The sequence below is a fragment of the Podarcis bocagei genome (genome assembly GCF_964188305.1).
Source record: "Podarcis bocagei genome assembly, chromosome: 2".
NCBI classification, from domain to species: domain Eukaryota; kingdom Metazoa; phylum Chordata; class Lepidosauria; order Squamata; family Lacertidae; genus Podarcis; species Podarcis bocagei.
Genome location: NC_138126.1, coordinates 15,742,049 through 15,763,137, shown reverse-complemented (window position 1 = coordinate 15,763,137; position 21,089 = coordinate 15,742,049). Strand labels below are relative to the sequence as shown.

At 46.7% G+C, this 21,089-nt stretch overlaps 1 protein-coding gene and 1 long non-coding RNA gene across 2 annotated transcripts; both read right to left on the bottom strand.

The window, feature by feature from the left end:
* Positions 1 to 594: 594 nt before the first annotated feature.
* LOC308580492 (uncharacterized protein) lies at positions 595 to 20,638 on the bottom strand. The gene is made up of 4 exons (XM_081182205.1): positions 20,074 to 20,638; positions 14,199 to 14,305; positions 5,549 to 5,675; positions 595 to 3,801 (listed from the first exon to the last, which is right to left on the bottom strand). Exons 1-4 carry the CDS (start codon positions 20,339 to 20,341, stop codon positions 1,823 to 1,825), a joined length of 2,481 nt encoding a protein of 826 aa, XP_081038331.1. The 5' UTR covers positions 20,342 to 20,638; the 3' UTR covers positions 595 to 1,822.
* LOC308581427 lies at positions 15,893 to 17,369 on the bottom strand. The gene is made up of 2 exons (XR_014005080.1): positions 17,288 to 17,369; positions 15,893 to 16,266 (listed from the first exon to the last, which is right to left on the bottom strand). It is a non-coding gene; the product is annotated as an uncharacterized lncRNA (long non-coding RNA).
* Positions 20,639 to 21,089: the final 451 nt, after the last annotated feature.

The window sequence follows — 21,089 nt, the reverse complement described above, 5'->3', positions numbered from 1 at the left end:
GGTGGCCACTTCCAGTCACCCTTCTAGTTGCAGTTTCCGGGTCACGTTCAAAGGTAGCCCCACGTAGAGCACATTGCAGTAGTCCAAGTGGGAGATAACCAGAGCATGCACCACTCTGGCGAGACAGTCTGGGCAGGTAGGGTCTCAGCCTGCATGCCAGATGGAGCTGGTAGACATCTGCCCTGGACACAGAATTGACCTGCACCTCCATGGACAGCTGTGAGTCCAGAATGATCCCCAGGCTACGCACCTGGTCCTTCAGGGGCACAGTTACCCCATTCAGGACCAGGGAGTGCTCCACACCTGCCCACCCCATCCCCCCAAAACAGTACTTCTGTCTTGTCAGGATTCAACCTCAAGCCAGTCATGTCCTCTAAACGTGGCCTACCTCTCAGGGTGGTTGTGAAGACAAAAGCAGAGGGCGCAGGGAATGTATAGAAAGATTGTAGTGTTCTTTTTTATAAAAAAAAGTAGTTGAGAGAGGTATCACTGCGTACATCTTTATAGGTATGCTAACTACTGACCTACTTGAATGTGAAGTGCTTTGATAAATTTATGGTGATAAATAAAAGTCATGCTTTTGTAGAAATACACAGGACAAATCTAAAATATTCATCTAAAACAAGTTTAATAAAAAAATTTTTGGGGGGGGACCCAAACCCCTCCTTAATGCCCTGTATTACAGATCAGCTCACAGAGTCCAGACTTGTGTGGTGAAAGAATTGCTTTCTTGGAAGACAATATATTTCAATACAATTCTAGAGGCAGGTTTCGAAAGGAATGCAGAAAATCACTAACACTACAAAAGAAGCGAATTACAAGCAGCATCTTGATGTCCTTGTCAGAGCGAGCAGGAATATTGCAAGAATAATAGAGGAAAATGGGCATAAAAAGACCATCTTCCATACCCATTATTCCCCATTTCACAATATTCTTAGCTGTCTGGGGTGGGGGTGGGGAAACAGTTTAGCAACGGTCCTGTTAGTGGTTCGATGTAATGTGTGTGTGGATGTGCCTAATGCAAAGGGATTTATGTAAATAAAAGTGAAATGATTTATAAGAATTTTGTGGATATAACTGAACATTCAGAAGGCTGCAGATACTCTATCCCTGAACTGCACAGGTCAGTTCACACATTATCCGCTTAGTACACAGAAAGGCTTTTAACACAGGAGGTACATTATTATGGGTTGCAATCAGTGTCAGTCCTACTTTACACAGACCTATTGAAACTGATGGACAGTCCTAACTTAGGTGTCTTAATTTCACTGGGGCTACTCTGAGCAGGAGTTGCATTGGCAATAACCCTATACAGTGGTACCTCGGGTTAAGTACTTAATTCGTTCCGGAGGTCCGTTCTTAACCTGAAACTGTTTTTAACCTGAGGTACCACTTTAGCTAAGGTGGCCTCCTGCTGCTGCTGCGCCGCCGGAGCACGATTTCTGTTCTCATCCTGAAGCAAAGTTCTTAACCGGAAGCACTATTTCTGGGTTAGCGGAGTGTGTGTAACCTGAAGCGTATGTAACCCGAGGTACCACTGTACGCAAAGATCACACATGCTTGTGCAGTAGAGTGCCGCATTTACATAGGGTGTGCATGTGCTGGAGTCAATCACATAGCCAGATGCTCAAACAATCATGTGGTCCTCTCCTGGGCAACTTAAGTACTAGCAGTCTAGGAACACCTTAACCATCTCTTCCACCCTTGGTGTAAACTAAGCCATAGTTTCCCCTGTGCGTGCATTCTATGTCTAGCAAGAAATGATGCACAACGGGAAGTTGTTTCCTCCCCGTCTGGGTTCTTTCATGTGCAATAAGGTATGTCACAGAATATTCATAAGGTTTGTCTCCCGCATGACTTCACCGGTCTGTAATACAGCGTGAGAAGGCTGTGTGTTTATACCGTTTCCCTCAGGCACAGATTCACTTGGGTTCGAGATGGCCAGATTCTGAACCAAAGTTTCCTCTTCAGCATACGGCCTCAGTCCTGCGTGAGTCCTCCCATGCCTGACAAGGTGCGACCTCCGATTGAAGCTTTTCCCACAGTCCGGACAGCAGTACGGCTTTTCTCCCGTATGGATTCTCTTGTGCCTAACAAAGTGCGACTTCCAGTTAAAGCACTTCCCGCACTCTGAACACTTAAACACCTTCTCTTCCCTCCGGTTGCCTGCGTCTGTTCTAAGGAGCGAGGGACCCTTGTGGCTCTCATCGTTGCCACTCCGGCATTTATATGCTTGACCTCCCGCAATGATCCCCTCGTGGGCATTTGCGCTGGTTAGATAAAACGGGCCACCGCGGCTGCAGTTCATGTCATTATCCGCGGACCTGTATGTTTGTTCTTGCGCATGGATTCCTTCTTGTGGATTGACGCTAGTAATGAGAAGGGAGCAGTGACTGTAGCTGGTCTCCGTGTTTGGCCATTCGTACAGCTGGCCTCCAATAGGCGCTTGCCCGTGCGAATTCATGCCTGCGACGAGGAGGGAGCCACGACCATAGTCCTTCTGGCCCTCTAAGCATTTATAGGGCTGGTTCCCTGCATAGAACTGCTCGGGTAGATTCACGTTTGCCACAAGGTGGGAACCGTTTTCGTAGCTCGCTCCGCTGTCTGGCCATTTGAAAGGTTGGCCTCCGACGTGGGTCGCCCCGTGGGTGTTCAGGTGTGACCTCCGGTTGAAGCACTTCCCACAGATGGCGCATTTATATGGCTTCTCTCCCGTGTGGATTCTCTCGTGTCGGAGGAGCTCAGAGGTCTGGCTGAAACTTTTCCCGCAGTCGGCGCAGGAGTAGGGTTTCTCTCCCGTGTGGATCCTCTCGTGCCTCATCAGCTTTGATGACTGGTTGAAGCTTTTCCCACAGCTGAAGCACGTAAACGATTTCTCTCCTCTGTGGGCGGTCTCATGCCGAAGGAGGTTGGAGCGGATGCTAAAAATTCTCCCACACTCTGCGCATTCGTAAAGTTCTTTTTCCAGATGGGTTCTCTGGTGTCGATTCAGTTTTGACTTCTCGATGAAGCTCTTCCCACACTTTGCACACTTGTATGGTCTCTCCCCTGTGTGGGTTCTCTTATGTGTGACAAGGTGCGACTTCCAGTTAAAGCTCTCCCCGCAAACGGGGCACAGGAAAGGCGTCTCTCCCGTGTGGAGCCTCTTATGTGCTAGAAGGGATGAGCTCTGCGTGAAGCTTTTCCCACAGTCTGTACAGGAATAGGGCTTTTCTCCTGTATGGATATTCTCATGTCTAATCAGAGTGGAGGCATGACTGAAGCTTTTCCCACAGTCCGAACATTTATATGGCCTCTCTCCTGTATGGGTAATCCCGTGTCTAATAAGGTCCGATCGGAAGCTAAAACTTTTCCCGCAGTCGACACACTGATACGGTTTCTCTCCGGAATGGGTCCTCTGGTGCCTGTTACGATTGGACCGTTCGGTGAAGCTTTTCCCACAGTGCACACATTTATATGGCTTCTCGCCTGTGTGGATTCTCTTATGTGCCAGAAGGTTCGAGGCCTGAGCGAAGGTCTTCCCACACTCATTGCACGTCCTTGGGCCCTGAGATCTGCGTTTTCGCTTTCGTGCTGGGCCTTTGCGAAGATCCTGGGGGCCACCCCCACCAGGAATGGCACTAGCCTTTCCCCTTGATAGGTGGTGGTCCAGCTGCCTCTCAGCCCTGCGATGATTTAGCACAGTCTCTCTTCTCTCAAGGCCCTGGGAAACTGCTTCTCCTGCTAATCCCGGTGATGGTTTGTCTTGCTCAGAACTTTGCGTCTGCATATCCTCTTGGTTCACATCTGCCTGCCCATCACCTGTTAGAAGAAACAGATAATCATGACCTAATGCTTATTCAGAAATGAGTCAGGAGATTTGGGAGGGAAATAACTGAATGGTTTATAACTAGTGGTATGTCTCCAAAAGTAAACAAACGTATTTCAGTTATTGGCGAAAACTTAAATCAAAACGATTTGCCTGGTCCAACCTGTCTATCCTATTATTAAAAAGGGTAAAGGGACCCCTGACCATTAGGTCCAGTCGTGGCCGACTCTGGGGTTGCGGCGCTCATCTCGCTTTACTGGCCGAGGGAGCCGGCGTACAGCTTCCGGGTCATGTGGCCAGCATGACTAAGCCGCTTCTGGCAAACCAGAGCAGCACACAGAAATACCGTTTACCTTCTCGCCAGAGCGGTACCTATTTATCTACTTGCACTTTGACATGCTTTCGAACTGCTAGGTTGGCAGGATCAGGGACCGAGCAACAGGAGCTCACCCCATCACGGGGATTCGAACCGCTGACCTTCTGATTGGCAAGCCGTAGGCTCTGTGGTTTAACCCACAGCGCCACCCGTGTCCCTCATCCTATTATTATGTGCTGACAAAAACACACCATTTGTCTTATACCCTCTCAAGATCCGGTTCTTCTTTTTCTAAAAATTCTACTTTGCTTAAAGTTAGCAAAATGTTTCATAATTGCTTTTGTAGTAGGAAGCCAATAAAATCAAATTAAACGAAGAAAACAGCAGAAATGAGTTGGGAGGATACAGCTGTGGCTCTCGAAAGCTCATGTCGCAATAAGTCTGTCATCACACACACCCACACCCCATACTTTGCTGGGAATAAGCCTCAGTGAACACAGTGGGAGTTACATCCAAGTAAATACGCTCAGAATGGCACAGATCACTTTCTGAGTCACCCAAGCAACTCCTAGTGGGGCTGTTTAGCACCTTCTGTTCATAAACTGTCCTGGCTTGCTTCCCAAAGAGTGCTGGCTGCTACCACAAGGCACATTTCATGCGCTGGGTTTTAAGTAAGAGGCATTAAATGGCCCATGGATACTTCTGTGATAACACAGGTGCCTTGGACCACATTATAGCTGAGCACTGACCAAGTACCTAAATAGTTTGATACTCTCTTATGAGAGAACAAGGCTGGAACATCATTATGAAAATATAAAATAAATCTAGAAAGGTGACATTTGACACCTGTGTTCCTATGATTCCAGAAGGCAAGATGTAGCTAGGGGATGGGGAACCCTGGGCCTCCGGAGATCAAATGTGGCCCTCCAAGCCCTTCTATCTGGCCCTCAGGACCTTCCCCAGCAACTTCCCCTCCCTTCACACACTCATCAAGCGTTTTGTGTCCTTAAACTCTTGCCTACCTGGCTAGAAGACAAGGGTGGGATGTGGGACTTTGTGCCTATGGCACAAAGGCAAAATTTACATCTATTGCTGTGTCCACCTTTGCCTCTGGCCCCGCCCACCCCTGAGATGTCCCCACCCCCACCTCAAACGATAAGCATTCAGTGGCTACTGAGCATGCTCAGTCCTCATTCGGTTGTTTTGGGGTCCCCTCCTCAGTTTACCTACCCCCAATGCCTTTTTCTCTGCAAGTCTTGGGTGTCCCCTGAGCCTGCCGATAGCTCCTTCTTGTTTGCAGTGCCATTTTGTCTGCCCTAAGCGTCAACACACACACACACACACCACTGAACGTTGCAAACAGAAGTAATTGTACATCTAAGACTACCCAGAAATCTACTGAGAAAGGATGAAGGGCTCTTTACCCAGAAAGGCCAGATTCTCATCATTCTCCGGCATGATGCTGTTGTGCAGGATTCTTTGATCTGGATCCAGCAGAGGCCCTTGATCGCCGGGGAAATGCACCGCAACCTCTTTGAAATTCACTGGCATCTGAAAGACAACATTGCTGTCCGGTCAGGCTTTGTGCAACGCCTGATTTTCAACCAGCTTTGCTTGCAGGGCTAAAATGCGGTCTAGCTCACACCAAGCACACTTACACAGCGTTAGAAGCTCTGATATATAAGCTGGGCGCCAAGTGGCTCCTTAAACCAAGGTTGAGGTTGCCAAAATGGAATGTCCAGTTGCCATTTTGGGGCAAGACGGCACTAAAGTCTTATTTTCCAAATGATGGACTGATTGTGATTGATTCCCAGTTAAACATCTGGCTAGTTCAGATGACAACCTTGACCTAGGCCAGGGGTCTGCAACCTTTAAGACAAAAAGAGCCACTTGGACCCGTTTCCGAAGGAAAAAAAACTGGGAGCCGCAAAACTCGTCATTATAAAAATAACTTTTTTGTCACTTTTTTATTATTTCTTTGTTTCACCCCTCAGAATTACTCCTCCTCATAGTAATAAACGTTAAATTAACAAGTTACCTTTTTGTGTGTGTGTGTTCTTCACTCCCCTTCAAAACAGTGACCAGTGTACATGCCCCCTTCAATGCAGTGACCAGCGTACATGCCCCTTACAATGTAGCGGGCGGGCGGGAAGGTGACGTCGGGACAGTGCGTGACTAACGCACGCACCGCCCCCATGCGACGTCACAGCCAGTACAGCGCCCGCCACAGTGGGGAGTGTCGGGGCGCACAATGCACCTCCTCCCCTCGCTAGTATCCACCCCGGAGCCGCGGCAAAGGTGTAAAAGAGCCACGTGCGGCTCCGGAGCCGCGGGTTGCAGACCCCTGACCTACGGCTCTACAAGCTTTGAAAACTTAAAGAAGAAAAGCCATTTGATCCAGGGACAGTCCACAGAGATATTGGCCTATTCCGACCTCTTTTTCTTAATGGTGACTGCTCTTGCTCAGGCTGCACAGAAAAGCCATTTGGTTCCAGAAATCCATTCTGCTTTTGCAGAATAACTGATAGAATTCTACAGGGTGGGGGTATGTAGTGTGTGAAAACAGCCCGGATCCAAGGTAGATTGAATTGTTTCACCATCTATTGATCCCTGTGCCACCACTTTATTTCTCGCTGCCACCACCCAGGCCCTACCTGGGAAAATACGGAGTCCAGTCAGGGTTAAACTGAAACATAAACTTCTGTTTATTTATTGCAGTTTAAGAAGTGTTTGGTTTCTTAAACAGTATCAGTCAATTACATTCATGGGGTGCCTATCCAGACCTATAACTTTCACTACCTGCTCTCACTCACGAAACCACCTCTCAGGTGTTTACTTGTCTGCCTAGCCCCTAACTGTTCCTGACTCAGCCTATTTCATTACACTAACTCAATCTACCCACAATTTAGGGAAGTTTTTATATTTAATGTTGTGTTGTTTTTAACACTCGATTGGAAGCCGCCCAGAGTGGCTGGGGAAACTCAGCCAGATGGGCGGGGTATAAATAATAAATAATAATAATAATTATCCCCAGATGGGGGAGATGTCAGGCGCCATCCTGATGCCCAGGCATCTTCACCTGGTTACGGGTGGTGAAAGGTCAGGTGAAAAATATGCCTGGCTAATTTCAAACACTGCTTACAGTAGCTAAGCAGTGCAGAAAGTAAGCAGCCATGCCATTGGGCTAACACATTCATAGAAACCTAAAGAAAACGGTTCGAGATCACATCTGAGGTCTGTATATCTTTGTTTGGGAAATCTGCTATGGCTGGAGATAAATGAGATTATCAAAGTAAAAAGCAACAATTTGGTAATGTTCAAGGTTCTAGCCAAGCTGCCAAGCTGTTTCCCAATATACTCCATTCCATTCCCAACAACAACAGTCAGCATTCCACAGAACACGCTAAGTCCTCATTGAGGTGTTTGTGGGAGGGCCTTAATTTCATTTTATTTTAATAACTTATATAACACTTAAAGCAACAGAAGCCCCAAGCAGTTTACAGTCGTACCTCGGGTTAAGAACCTAGTTTGTTCTGGAGGTCCATTCTTAACCTGAAACTGTTCTTAATCTGAGGTACCACTTTAGCTAATGGGGCCTCCCGCTGCCGCCACACGATTTCTGTTCTCATCCTGAAGCAAAGTTCTTAATCTGAGGTACTACTTCTGGGTTAGCGGAGTCTGTAACCTGAAGTGTCTGTAACCCAAGGTACCACTGTACACAAATGAGCACAAGCAAAGAAATCAATACCCAATATCAAAATACAATAAAAATCTAACAAAACATTAAAACAGAAACACTGATATTATGTCTGTGGGCTGCTAACAATGTTTCAAAGGAAAAACATAGTGACCCACAGACCCTATATGATCACTGGCAGCAAAAGCAATATGCAGATGGCTGGACAAAATATCTTCTCTAGAGGCAGCTTTATGTGTTCCTTTCATGGCATCATTTAAGGGCATTAATTTGAGAACTACAAATTCGAGGAGTGATTTTCCCTCCCTTTATTTAAGTAGCGAACTCTTTCCATGAAATACTGGGCAGAAAAAAATGACTCAGTTCTTAGATCCCAGCAAGTCCCTCTCTCCAAGTTCCCGCCTCGTAAAATTTCTTTTGTGCTTCTGAAAACCTTGGTGTTCACCCAAGTTGGCTGAAAACCTCCCCCTTGAGTGTAGATGCTGCTGTTTTGGCTACATAAAGGTAAAGGGACCCCTGACCATTAGGTCCAGTCGTGGCCGCCTCGGGGGTTGCGGCGCTCATCTCGCTTTATTGGCCGAGGGAGCCGGCGTACAGCTTCCGGGTCATGTGGCCAGCATGACTAAGCCGCTTCTGGCGAACCAGAGCAGCGCACAGAAACGCCGTTTACCTTCCGCTGGAGCGGTACCTATTTATCTACTTGCACTTTGACGTGCTTTCGAACTGCTAGGTTCGAGCAAGGGAGCAGGGACCGAGCAATGGGAGCTCATCCCATCATGGGGATTCGAACCGCCGACCTTCTGATCAGCAAGTCCTAGGCTCTGTGGTTTAACCCACAGCGCCACCCATGCCCCTGTTTTGGCTACATAGGGATCCACATTTGGAGCATGTGTTTGCCATGGGTTGTATGAGACTTAGCGCTAAGTAAGCCTGTCAGCACAAGGGTTTCTGCCTGTGCAACAGGACTCCCCTCCTCTCCTTGCCTCCTTAAACCTGTTACGGGGGTTTACCCCCCCAACCCTCCAGAGCAAATCTGGGGAGGGGGAAGACGGGGGGGGGAGTCCCCTTGTACAAGCAGAAATCCTTTTGCTGTGGGGCATGTTAGCTGGACACCACCTTATTTGCTTACAAGATAATGCTTAAAATTGCAGGCATAGTGCTATCCATCACTCTCTTTATTTCCATCCATGACCAGTATTGGCATGGTGCAACTCAAATCCCCAAGCTCAGATAAAACCGAACTAAGGAAAACAACAGCCACAGAGCTAAATACAAGCTGCAATCGCCATGGGCTATAAGAGTTCATTTATTGAAATAAGCCCCGTCAATAGTGAGGGATGATGAGCATTAGAGTCCAAAAACATGCCAACTGCTATAGCTTTCCCATCCTTGACTTAGCATCAAAAAAAATATAAATCTGTATTTTGAGTATGTCTTTGGTCTATACAGTGGTACCTCGGGTTAAGTACTTAATTTGTTCCAGAGGTCCGTTCTTAACCTGAAACTGTTCTTAACCTGAAGCACCACTTTAGCTAATGGGGCCTCCCGCTGCAATTTCTGTTCTCATCCTGAAGCAAAGTTCTTAACCCGAGGTACTATTTCTGGGTTAGTGGAGTCTGTAACCTGAAGCGTCTGTAACCTGAAGCGTATGTAACCCAAGGTACCACTGTAATACCCTTCAGCATTTTATACATAGTATTTTAATAGCGGAATTTGGTTCATGAGCTTATGTTATGGGATGCCTATATCACCTAAGTTAATAAAATTCATTTTTTTAATTACTGCATGAATTGCCTTTTGCATAAATCTTAGGGCAATTTACAAGCATATAATTAAAGCAACCTAAAATAGGTTTTAAAACAAGACAAATAAACACCCAAGGCAGAGACCATATATATCTATATCTAGCTGCGAAAGCTCGTCGAGACAAAAATGTCTCCGATTGTTTCCAGAAACTACAAATAGTTGGCACCTGTCATCTCCAGACAGGGGTGTTCCCCAAAAACAGAAGCAGCAGCCACAGTGGGAACCCTGCTCCCAGTTGCTTCTGCTATTTTAAGGACTTCTCTCCCGTAGAATTTAGTGACCCCATGTAAGGCGTACGGCGGTCTCTCCATTAGTAAACAAAAACAACAAACAGCTCGCATCCCACTTCGAGATCATCTCTCCCATTTCAAAAGCCACCCCACCCCCCCCCCCGCATGCAGGTCCAAACATTCCCAGGAAGGACCGCCCAGCTATCCATCCATCCGCAGCCCTCTTCCGCCTTGACCCACAAAGACTGTGCACACCCACCGTCCGTTTGAAGCGCATGCCACCCACCAAACAAACAAAAGAACCCTGGGAACTGTAGTTGGCGAAGATGCTGGGAACTGTACTATGTGAGGAACACCTCTCGGGATTCTTGGGGGGGGGGTGCTTTAAATTGGTTCGCAGCCAAAGAAAGGCAGAGAGCATCACCCTGAACGCGCCCCGCTGGCTGGGTTGCACGTGGTCTCTTTGGAGACCTTGCGCAGCGCCGGAAAGAGCGCCCTGTCTCCGGCGCAATGGAGTCGCTGAGAATAGGAAGGCCGAGGCCCCCGCTCTCCCATTTCCCTGCCCACCTACCCAAGTCCCTTCTCGCTGCCTTACTCCATGCTGGCACCCTCTGTTCCCACGGCAAAACAAAACAAACTCCTCCTCTTCCTTCGCCTTTCTTTCTTTCTCACCCGCATCTAAAGTACTGATCCAGCCCAGATCCACTCACTGCGTCCTGGAGAGCGCGCGCCAGTTTGGATGCAAAATAAGTTCGGGAATCGAGGGGTTTCTTTCCCCACCCGGGGATCTGTTGTCTCTTTGCACTGGCTCTGTGCTCAACCCCGCCGGATTGAGCAGAAAGGATTCCGGAGGGCAAACTCCTCCCCTCTCCTCGGTCCCAAGGCAGGAGCTGGGGACCATCTGGTCATCCAACAGCCAAGAAACGTGATTTGTGGCGGCCCCAAAGACTTCTCCCCCCCAACAACCCACCGCCTTCTCAGCCGACCAGCGCAACCCTTGTCTGCATCTAGGACGGCAGCCTAACAGGAGCGGAGGGTGTTGCGGGTGAGAAATCGGAGGCTGATGCGCAAAACTGCAGCAGACCCTCACCCGAGTTCAGAATGAGAAAGGAGGCGTTGCCGGAGCGGTACCTATTTATCTACTTGCACTTTGAAGTGCTTTCTAACTGCTAGGTTGGCAGGAGCAGGGACCAAGCAACGGGAGCTCACTCTGTTGCAGGGATTCGAACCGCCAACCTTCTGATCAGCAAGCCCAAGAGGCTCAGTGCTACTAGAAGAAGCCAAATGGAGCCTCCAGGGCCGGTGACAGTATATCTCCAAATTACCAGATTGTAGGAGCAAAGAATAGGGGATGGCTGCACCATTGCACCGGGAGAGTCCCAGTCCTGCGTTCTGTTCCACAGGGGTCAGCCAGATACATATAGGAAACACAAACATGATCTGTACATTCCCTAGTGTGAAAAGATCCCTGAAGCATTACCTTAGCTCATTTTATTATTATTATTATTATTATTATTATTATTATTATTATTAATTACAGTGGTGCCTCGCAAGACGAAATTAATTCGTTCCGCGAGTTTTGTTGTCTTGCGATTTTTTTCGTCTTGCGAAGCACGGTGTCGGGAAAGTTTTGGAAAAGCTTCAAAAATCACCAAAGTCTTTAAAAACCTCAAAAAAGGCTACCACACCGCGTTCTATGAGTTGCTCCTCGAAGTCAAGTCGCAACTGTATTAACGGTGTTAAGAAAAAGGAAACAAACTTGCAAGACGTTTTGCGAAGCAAGCCCATAAGGAAAATCGTCTTGCGAAGCAGCTCAAAAAAGAAAAAACCCTTTCGTCTAGCGAGTTTTTTGTCTTGCGAGGCATTCGTCTTGCGAGGTACCACTGTATATATTTATTGATCACTTTCCACAAGATGGCTCAAAGCGACTCACAGATCTACAAAATACAGAACTTGATAATTGATTTTTTTAAAAAATTACACAGGAAAAATGCAATGGGAAAAAAAATCCTAAAAGTGCTAATCCAGCAACTATAATAAGGATGGGGGGTTGGGCTAAAATGACTCTCAAGGTCCCTTCCAAGGCTACAATTCTATGATTCTGTTAAATCCTACCTCACCTCACTAAATCACCATGCTTTCTCATTTACAGTAAGCCATAGTTTGTAAAGCAGGCTATGGTGTGGTGCAATCAAATGCATGCAAACTTAAGAGTTAAATAATTAAATTACTTGGGATATATTGCAAGGACTTAGCTTTTTGCCCAGGCTTCTCCTGACCCAGAAGACTGGACCTTGTTTTATGTGCTTGAAACCCCCAAGCCTGATCCCTGAAACGTAATGTACCGTATTTTTCACTCTATAAGACGCACCAGACAACAAGACTGTTTTTGGAGGAGGAAAACAAGAAAAAAAAATATTCTGAATCTCAGAACCTAGAACAGCAAGAGGGATCGCTGTGCAGTGAAAGCAGCAATCCCTCTTGCTGTTCTGGCTTCTGGGATAGCTGTGCAGCCTGCATTCGCTCCATAAGACGCACACACATTTCCCCTTCCTTCTTAGGAGGGAAAAAGTGAATCTTATAGAGCAAAAAATACAGTAAATTGCAGGCTTACTATACTTAAAATATCAAGCAGTATATATGTGTTAATGTGTGTACAGGACTGGAGCCTGCCATTCATAAAAAGCTGTTTTTCCTCCAATATATGGTAATGACCCAGTGGTTTGTGCACATCCAAGAACCTCCCACTGAGACTTTTCATGATTTATTGAAGTCCTGGAGTCTGGGCTGTTCTCACCATAAAGCAAAATGAAGCATTGTTTGGGGGAGGAGATTCAAAGGAAACTTAATCTCTGTGCCTCATTTTTTACAAATCAGCTGGAAGATCAGAAGCCTGCCTTATCCAATGTCATGTTTCTTTTTTTATCTACCTAGCTAGGCCTGGGTGATGTGGCCCTTCCATCTCTACAATTCTATGATTCAGTCTTTCCCCTGTCCTTCCTGGGTGAATAATAATAATAATAATTTTTTATTTATATCCCGCCCTCCCCAGCCAGAGCCGGGCTCAAGGCGGCTAACACCAGTAAAATTACAAAAAAACAACAACACAAAACCCCAATTTAAAATACAGGTTAAAATATAATTTAAAATTCAGCCTCATTTTAAAAGTAGCCCATAGATCCAAACCATAAGGGGAGGACAACATAAGGGTCAGACTGAGTCCAAACCAAAGGCCAGGCGGAACAGCTCTGTCTTGCAGGCCCTGCGGAAAGATGTCAAGTCCCACAGGGCCCTAGTCTCTTGTGACAGAGCGTTCCACTAAGTCGGGGCCAGTACTGAAAAGGCCCTGGCCCTAGTTGGGACCAATCTAACCACCTTGCGACTTGGGACCTCCAAGGTGTAGAATCATAGATGCCACAAGAAGCACAGGGAGATGCTCTGTGCTTCACCACAGAGCCATGGCCTTTAACAGTGCAACGAAAGACTGCAGAAACCCCCTATCAACTCCACCACTTCTACGATTTATTAAACTTATATATACCACCCTTCCTCCCTGATGAGCCCAGGGTGGCAAACAAACGATAAAACAATAAAAACATATTTAAAGCAATTTCAGCATACAGAGGCAAACTGGGGAAGATCTCAGCTTAAAAGAGAGAATTGGGATTTCAGGGCTTCCTTCAGGCACCACAACTTTCATATTTATTTATTTTTTTGCCGCGTTGCACACCTAGAGAGGCGGGGACTGCTGGCTCCGCCAATCAGAACGATGGGGTAAGTTACAAAGGAACTTTGCAAATTCCTACAACAATCCTGCCGCACCACGGAGGGGTGGGTTGGAGAGAGAGAGAGAAAGAGAGAGGGGGGGAGGGAGGGAGACCTGATGGGAAATGCAGTCCAATGCCCCTTTAGGGACCAAAGGACCTACCCAAAGGAGAACTACATTGTGCGGGAGCATAAGGAAGGAATAGTTTTAAAAATCGAGGTGTCAGATTGCACCCCTTGGGTGCAATTGGAGAGGTCTCGTTTCCTCTGTCCCCTAAATCTAGCTGGGGAAACGAGGAACGGGGGGAGAGGAATGCCAGACAAGAAAAAGAAACGCTGGTACTGAAATGGGATGAAGTTGAAGCCTAGCCGCTAGTCCCTAGGAATGTGCACGGCTCCCTCCACCCCCAATCTGGCTCCTAAAATATATTTTGTCCTGGTCTTTTCCAAATTTCACTCTAAGGAGGGTTTTATTGTTGCAGAAAGGAGCTTGTTCAGTTGATGCACCCCCGAGTTTCCCAGGCAGCTGAGAGCTGGGCGCAAAATGGGCTTTTGCTTGGGGAGTCTGTACCTTACATCGCGGTGTTTGCGGCGCAATTCCGAGCAGCTCAAGCCAAACGGGGGTCCCCTTTTGGAGAGGTCACAGAGACGACGACGAAGACAGGCCAGATAGACTGAATAAACTGAAAATCGGGGGGGGGGGAGAGAGGAGAGAGAAATTTTTTCTTAACTCTTATTATGATACAGGGACGTGCCCCCTCGCACGAGCATGCGCGCTCGCAACCGGCGAAGAGCCTCTTGTGCCCTTACTTTGCCCACACTTGCCTTTTGTGATGTTGCGTTCGGGGGAGCGAGGGGGGGGCGCATTTGTGCATCGCCAAAGAGGAAATTCAGCAACACACACACACCCCCAACTGGGAGGAAAGAGAAGGACAAAAGAGGGCAGAGATTTGCAAATACTAATTTGCATGGGTAAATGGAAATTTGGAAATCATTGCTGTAATTTGAATAGGGCAGTCACAGTGGGGGAGATTTGTGGCCTTTGCGGCTCCATGGTCAAGCCCTGCTGATCAGGGGAATTTCTTCTTCTTCTTCTTCTTCTTCTTCTTCTTCTTCTTCTTCTTCTTCTTCTTCTTCTTCTTCATCGCCACCTGTCTGACTGGGTTGCCCCGGCAACTTGCTTTGACCTTAAAAAGGCAGAGACCCAGCGATGGAAAACCACTGAACAACTATCTCACATTAACATGACATCTGAAGGCAGCCCTGTTTAGCGAAGTTTTTAGTGACTGATGTCTTAATGTATTTTTAATCTTTTGTTGGAAGCCGCTGAGTGGGCGGGGTATAAATAATAAATTATTATTATTATTATTATTATTATTACTACTACTACTACTGGATAGCTGGCCTTGGTGAAGATTTGATGTTTTCATCCCCCAAAAGTTTTTGATTTGAGTTTCTACTGAAATGAGGCTGCATTTTAATGTTGTACTGTACTTTAATCTTGTTTTTAAGTTGTATTTTAATCAATTGTTTTATACTTGGTGTTAGCCGCCCTGAGCCCGGTCTTGGCTGGGGAGGGCGGGGTGTAAATAAAATTTATTATTATTTATTATTATTACTACTACTGAGATTCCAGATCTCACTGTGTTACAGTTCCCACCATTGCTGATCATAAGCTATGATTGTTGGGGTCCTTTCCGACTCTACAATGGACTATTCCGAGCTTTGCTTGCATGATGCAAGACAAGCCCAACCCCTAGTCGGAGTAACACCTGCCAACCTTGTGCCTTCATTTTGTACTACAGTTCCCACCCACCCCGTCTCAGCCTCAGAAGCTATAATGGCACGACCAGTTTGGATACTGTGCTCCTTAAAGTGGGTGATGGTGGGGAGGGCACCCCTTCCTGCTTCAGCTCAGGCATCAAAATGTCTTGATCAGTTGCTGCAAGAGAAAACCACAACTCCTATATTGGGATTTGTCACAAGAATGTGCCAAAATAAAACACATTATTTTCTATATGGCCATACCACCACTAAGGGGTATGTATTGTGGATTAGGAGATGCACCCTCGATACAACCTGCAGTTGGGAGTCCAAATTTTATTTGCATTTATGGAATCAGAGAATCGTAGAGTTGGCTCCCAAACTTTTTTGAACCACAGCCCCCCCACCCCCGCTGGTCCCCACCCCACCCCAACCATATAAAAAGCGTTGTTAAGAATAGCGGTTTGCACGACCCACTAAGGAAGACAAATAAAAGCACAATAAAATTCACAGCAGCAACAATTAATTGCACATTTATTCCAAATCCAAATTCAAGTATTTAATAAATTCAACAAAACTGGTGGACTTGATTCAGCGATACCGCCTGCTTTGGGAACCCCTGCTTCAAAACAATAGCATAATGTTCAAATTAGCATCTATTCTGCTTCACACGCAAGTGTGTAAACTGGTTACTTCGTCATGGCCAGGGAGAGGTCCTGTTATGTTGAGATTCTGTTGCCAGGGATGATCAGAGCTTCTCAGAGTCAAAGCTCATCAAAGAGACTTGCGATCTACCATGGTGGATGAGAGGCTCACATCACTTGCTCCCCTACCCATCGAGTATGGCATTGTCTAAAACCTCAACCCTTCAGCCATGACACTGCCGCTTGGAGGTTTCCAAACAGAGGTTGGATAGCCATCTGTCAGCGATGCTGTAACCGAGATCCCTGCATTGCTATTCTATGATTTGCGCAAGCCAAAGTTTGAAAAATACACATTCTGAGCAGTGGCAGCGCTCTGGGCCACGCAGAACCACCACAGATTTCACTAACGTTTTTGTTTCGTTTCGTTATCCTTTGGTAAGCATTCTTTATTTTAGAATACCCCCGATGCCTGGGTTTAAAAATAATATAGAAGAAAAACGGTCTCTGGCTGACCTCATACAGTCAATTCCCTTATTTTATTATTACAGCAATTATACAGTATCCCAAGCACTAAGTGCTTGTTAATGTTGCTTCAGAGTAAAGCTGTGTTCCGCTGGTTTTTACCTGGTGCAAGTGGAAATTGAAACATACTTTGAAGTTAACTGAAGGGAGACCATTCTTGTAGGTGGTAAACCCAGGAGAGGAAGAACTGTGGATTGCCACGCTTTCAGTGCCACCATTGCTGGCTCCAGGATTTGGGGGGGAGGGCGTCCTCAGAACGACACCGCCCAGAACTCCCCCCCCCTCATCTGAAGAGACAGGACATACAAAGTGGGAGTTCTGTTCTTTTTGGATACAGTGGTACCTCGGGTTAAGAACTTCATTCGTTCCGGAGGTTCGTTCTTAACCTGAAACTGTTCTTAACCTGAAGCACCACTTTAGGTAATGGGGCCTACTGCTGCTGCTGTACCACCATCACACGATTTCTGTTCTCATCCTGAAGCAAAGTTCTTAACCCGAGGTACTATTTCTGGGTTAGCGGAGCCTCTGTAACCTGAAGCGTCTGTAACCCGAGATACCACTGTACTCTGCGCAAAGTAGAAATAGTAGACCTGTTAAGCACAGAGGGACCTCTGGTCCTGGGGCCTAGCAGATGCCCAATCTTGCCACCCTCTGGAGCTGGCCCTGAGTGCCACCACTAAAAAGGCCCTGTCTCTTGCACCTGCCTCCCACAAAGGCAGGGTAAAATGCAAGAACTCTGAGGTTGGTCTTAAAGTTTGGGTGGGTGGGGGGAGTTCTTGAGGTATCACAGCCCTAGTTGCAGAACAGGCTTGACATTTCATTTTTTTTTAAGCAATATTTATTGAAGTTTCAAAAGGTACAAAAAACAAAACAGAAAAACAAAGAAAAACACAAAAAAATTCCACCTTTAAGATCTCATTTTCAATAACTTCTTTTCACGACTTCCCCTCTCCTCCCCTTCTTGTATTCCAAATCCAGTTATTTGTTCAACAAGTTTTTATCCCTAATGTCTTAACCTTAATTTGTTAATGTATTTCTTTATAATAGATTTTAACCCTTAATTCATTATTATATTTAGTTCAGTTTATAAAACAACTTTTAGATTATATACCTTGATCATATGTAAAAAAAAACTTTTTCTAAAGTTGACCCTATTTCCCTTCCACGAATTCCCCATTCTTATAATGATAAACAACATAAAATTTAACACAGCATAAGAAAGATCAGGCCCCCTTTGGACTTCCAAACCCCACCATTCTCTCCCCGGTTTCAATCCCAAACCATAGTCCATTAGTCCATCTATTTAGCCTGGTGACCTTACGTCCGAGGCTCTCAAATCTCTCTCAGTCCCTTTCAGCCGGCTTCTTTGGAAGTCCCTTATGATTGACACCCAAACTCGAAGAGGCACTTTCTCAATAATGTCCATGATCCTTCCAGCCAGGCCTACTTGTTTAGAGGTGGAGCTCAAACTCTGTTTCTTAAATCCATGTGTCCCAAAGACTCCAGCTTCCACCTTGGTCGAGCTTGAAGTCATCTTGACAGGCCTCCGGCTCTCGTTTACCTTCTGTAACATTTCAGCCACCCCTCCTTTCTGCTCCTCCTGTTCAGCAAGTATCTTTTCCTCCTCTTCAGTCTTTGGTTTCTTTTCCTGTCCAGCTGCCTGTGCTTTGAACATCAAGTCCTTTTCCAGCTCAGAGGGTATATTTACTGTTGACTTCGGTTTTGTAGGACTTGTAGACAAAACATGGCCTTGCTCATATATCTTTCGCAGCTTTCCCATGAGAAAGACAACCTCATCCAGATCTGCCAGAATTTTCCAACCTATTTCCATTCTTGTAATGTCCGTGAATCCCCTCTAGAGGGATTCTGGTTACTTAATATTCCTTTCACTTCCGATCCAAAAGTCAAATTTATTTGTATCAATCTTTCTTTACTTTCAATACTTTGTAACAATATAACCGGCTAAAGCCAAAGCTTTCATTTTTTCCCGACTTTGACAGCTAATTTGACAGCTGTCAGAGTCTTCTGTAAACCCTCAGCAGGCTCTTTTCACGGGTTACTCCCGGTCTCAAGAAGAGTGGCACTTAATCTGAACAAATAAACTCTTGTCCTCCAGCACAGTAACTTAAACTTTTAAATCCGTGGAATTAATAACTTTTATCCAATCAAGGGGGGAAAACAGCTCTTCTCGCAACCTTAATTGGCAAATCCTTGCTTTAAACTGTTTACAATGGGGGGGAGACGGACTTCCTCTTTGCACCTCCCCCGCTCGTGCCAAATCCACAAAGAAAGTAATTTTAGTCCAATTTCCAAATTACTCATGGTTTGTTGTTCTTGATTTTAAGTCCAAATTTTTAAAAGGAAGAAGTCAGTGCTCTCCGACAAATGGCATGCGGCTTCGCTCGGCAGGGGAAGCAGAAGACTCACAGCACCACGCCGCTCCCTGTCACCCGTTCCGTAGCCTTTAAAAAGGCTCCTTCGCGGGTCGGGAGGGCGCTAACGGTGCCCGCCGAGTCACCATGTCCACGGGCATCCGCGCCCGTGGTTTTTAAGGGTCCCCGCTTCGCCGGCGCGGCAAGACCCGGCCCCTGTCGAGCAGATTCCCTCCGGAGCTCGGAGGGAATCCGCCATTAGCCGATCGCGCTAACCTGGAAGTCCAGGCTTGACATTTCATTTAATCTCCTCTGCGGTGGGTTCTCTCGTGAACAAGAAGCTGAATTCATTGAATGAAGCTCTTGTCGCAGTCCAGACATTTGTAGGGTTTTCCCCCGGTGTGGGTTCTATAATGATTAAGAAGGTGCTCTCTCCGACTCAAGCATTTCCCACAGATATCACATCTATACATTTTCGCTCCAGCATGGATTCTCTGATGATTAAGAAGATTGGATTGATCGCCGAAGCTTCTTCCACAGACCGCACACTGATACGGTTTCTCTCCTGTGTGGGTTCTCTCGTGCGTACTGCAGCGCCATTTATTAACAAAGCTTTTCCCACAGATTGAGCATGGATAGGGCCTGTCTCCCGCGTGGTTCCTCTCGTGTCTAATAAGGTGGTAGCTCTCCCTGAAACTTTCCCCACAGACGGCGCATTTGTAGGGCCTCTCATCTGCATGGGTTCTCTTGTGCCTCGCCAGCTTTGAGCTGTCGACAAAACTTTTCCCACAGTCTGAGAATCGGTACGGCTTCTCCCCGGTGTGGCTTATCTGATTTCGTGAGAGACGACGTGTGGCCAAAGCATTTCCCGCAGAGAACATTTATACGGCTTCTCGCCCGTGTGGATTCTCTGATGTTTAGCAAGGCATGATGTGTTGCTGAAGCCTCTCCCACAGGAGGAGCAACTATAGGGTTTCTTCCCTGTATGGCTTCTCTCATGTACAACAAGGTGAGCTCTAGCAATGAACTCTTTCCCACAGGTGGAGCATGAATATGGCTTTTCGCCCGTGTGGATTCTCTCATGTATAGGGAGGACGGACAGTTGTGTGAAGGTTTTCTCGCACCATGAACATTTATAAAGTTTCTCACCCGTGTGCATGGGCATGTGCCTAACAAGGTGTGACCTCCACTGGAAGCTTTTCCCACAGTGCGAACACTGGAAGCCATTTTCCTCAGTGTGACGCATCATGTGCCTAAAAAAGGCTGAGCTCTGGACAAAGGTTTCCCCACACGCTGCACATTTGTATGGTTTCTCGCCTATGTGGTTAGGCATGTGCCTAACAAGCTGTGACCTCCGCCTGAAGCTTTTCCCACAGTGCGGACACTTATGGCCTCTTTTGCCCATGTGGAGCACCATGTGCCTCAGAAGCACCGAGCTCTGGATGAAGGTTTTCCCGCACACGGTACATTTATAGGGTTTCTCTCCTGTGTGGGCTCTCTCGTGGGTGGTGAGGTGTGACGCTTGGCCAAAGCTCTTCTCGCAGACGGCACAGCGATAGAGCTTCTCTCCCGTGTGGATCCTCTCATGCCTGGCAAGGTGGGATCTCCAGGTGAAGACTTTCTCACAGCAAGAGCACCTGTACTCTTTCTTCCCTGCATCAGCCCCCTGTTGCTCATGTTCTGCTGGAACACACAGAGAAGAACGACACAAAATTAGGCCATGACTGAGTGCTCACTTCCATTATATCCCCGCACAAGTCTGACCGCAACCTGTGTGCTGTGGCCAGTTCTGGGCAATGAGCTGTAAGGAGAATGGCAGACCCATTGGTATGGGTTTAAATCAGGGGTAGGGAAACTGTGACTCCAATTCCCGCCATCCCTTGTTAAAAATAATGATTTAATTCCTTGAAATGGGAATGTTTACTTATGTTAAGTTACAGTGGTACCTCTGGTTAAGAACTTAATACGTTCTGGAGGTCCGTTCTTAACATGAAACTGTTCTTAACCTGAGGTACCACTTTAGGGAACCACTGAGGTACCTGTTTAGGGAAGCTTTTAATGTTTAACAGACCACTGTACTTTGCTGGAAGCTGCCCAGCGGGGTATAAATAATAAATTATTATTATAGTAATGGGGCCTCCTGCTGCCGCTCCGCCACCGGAGCA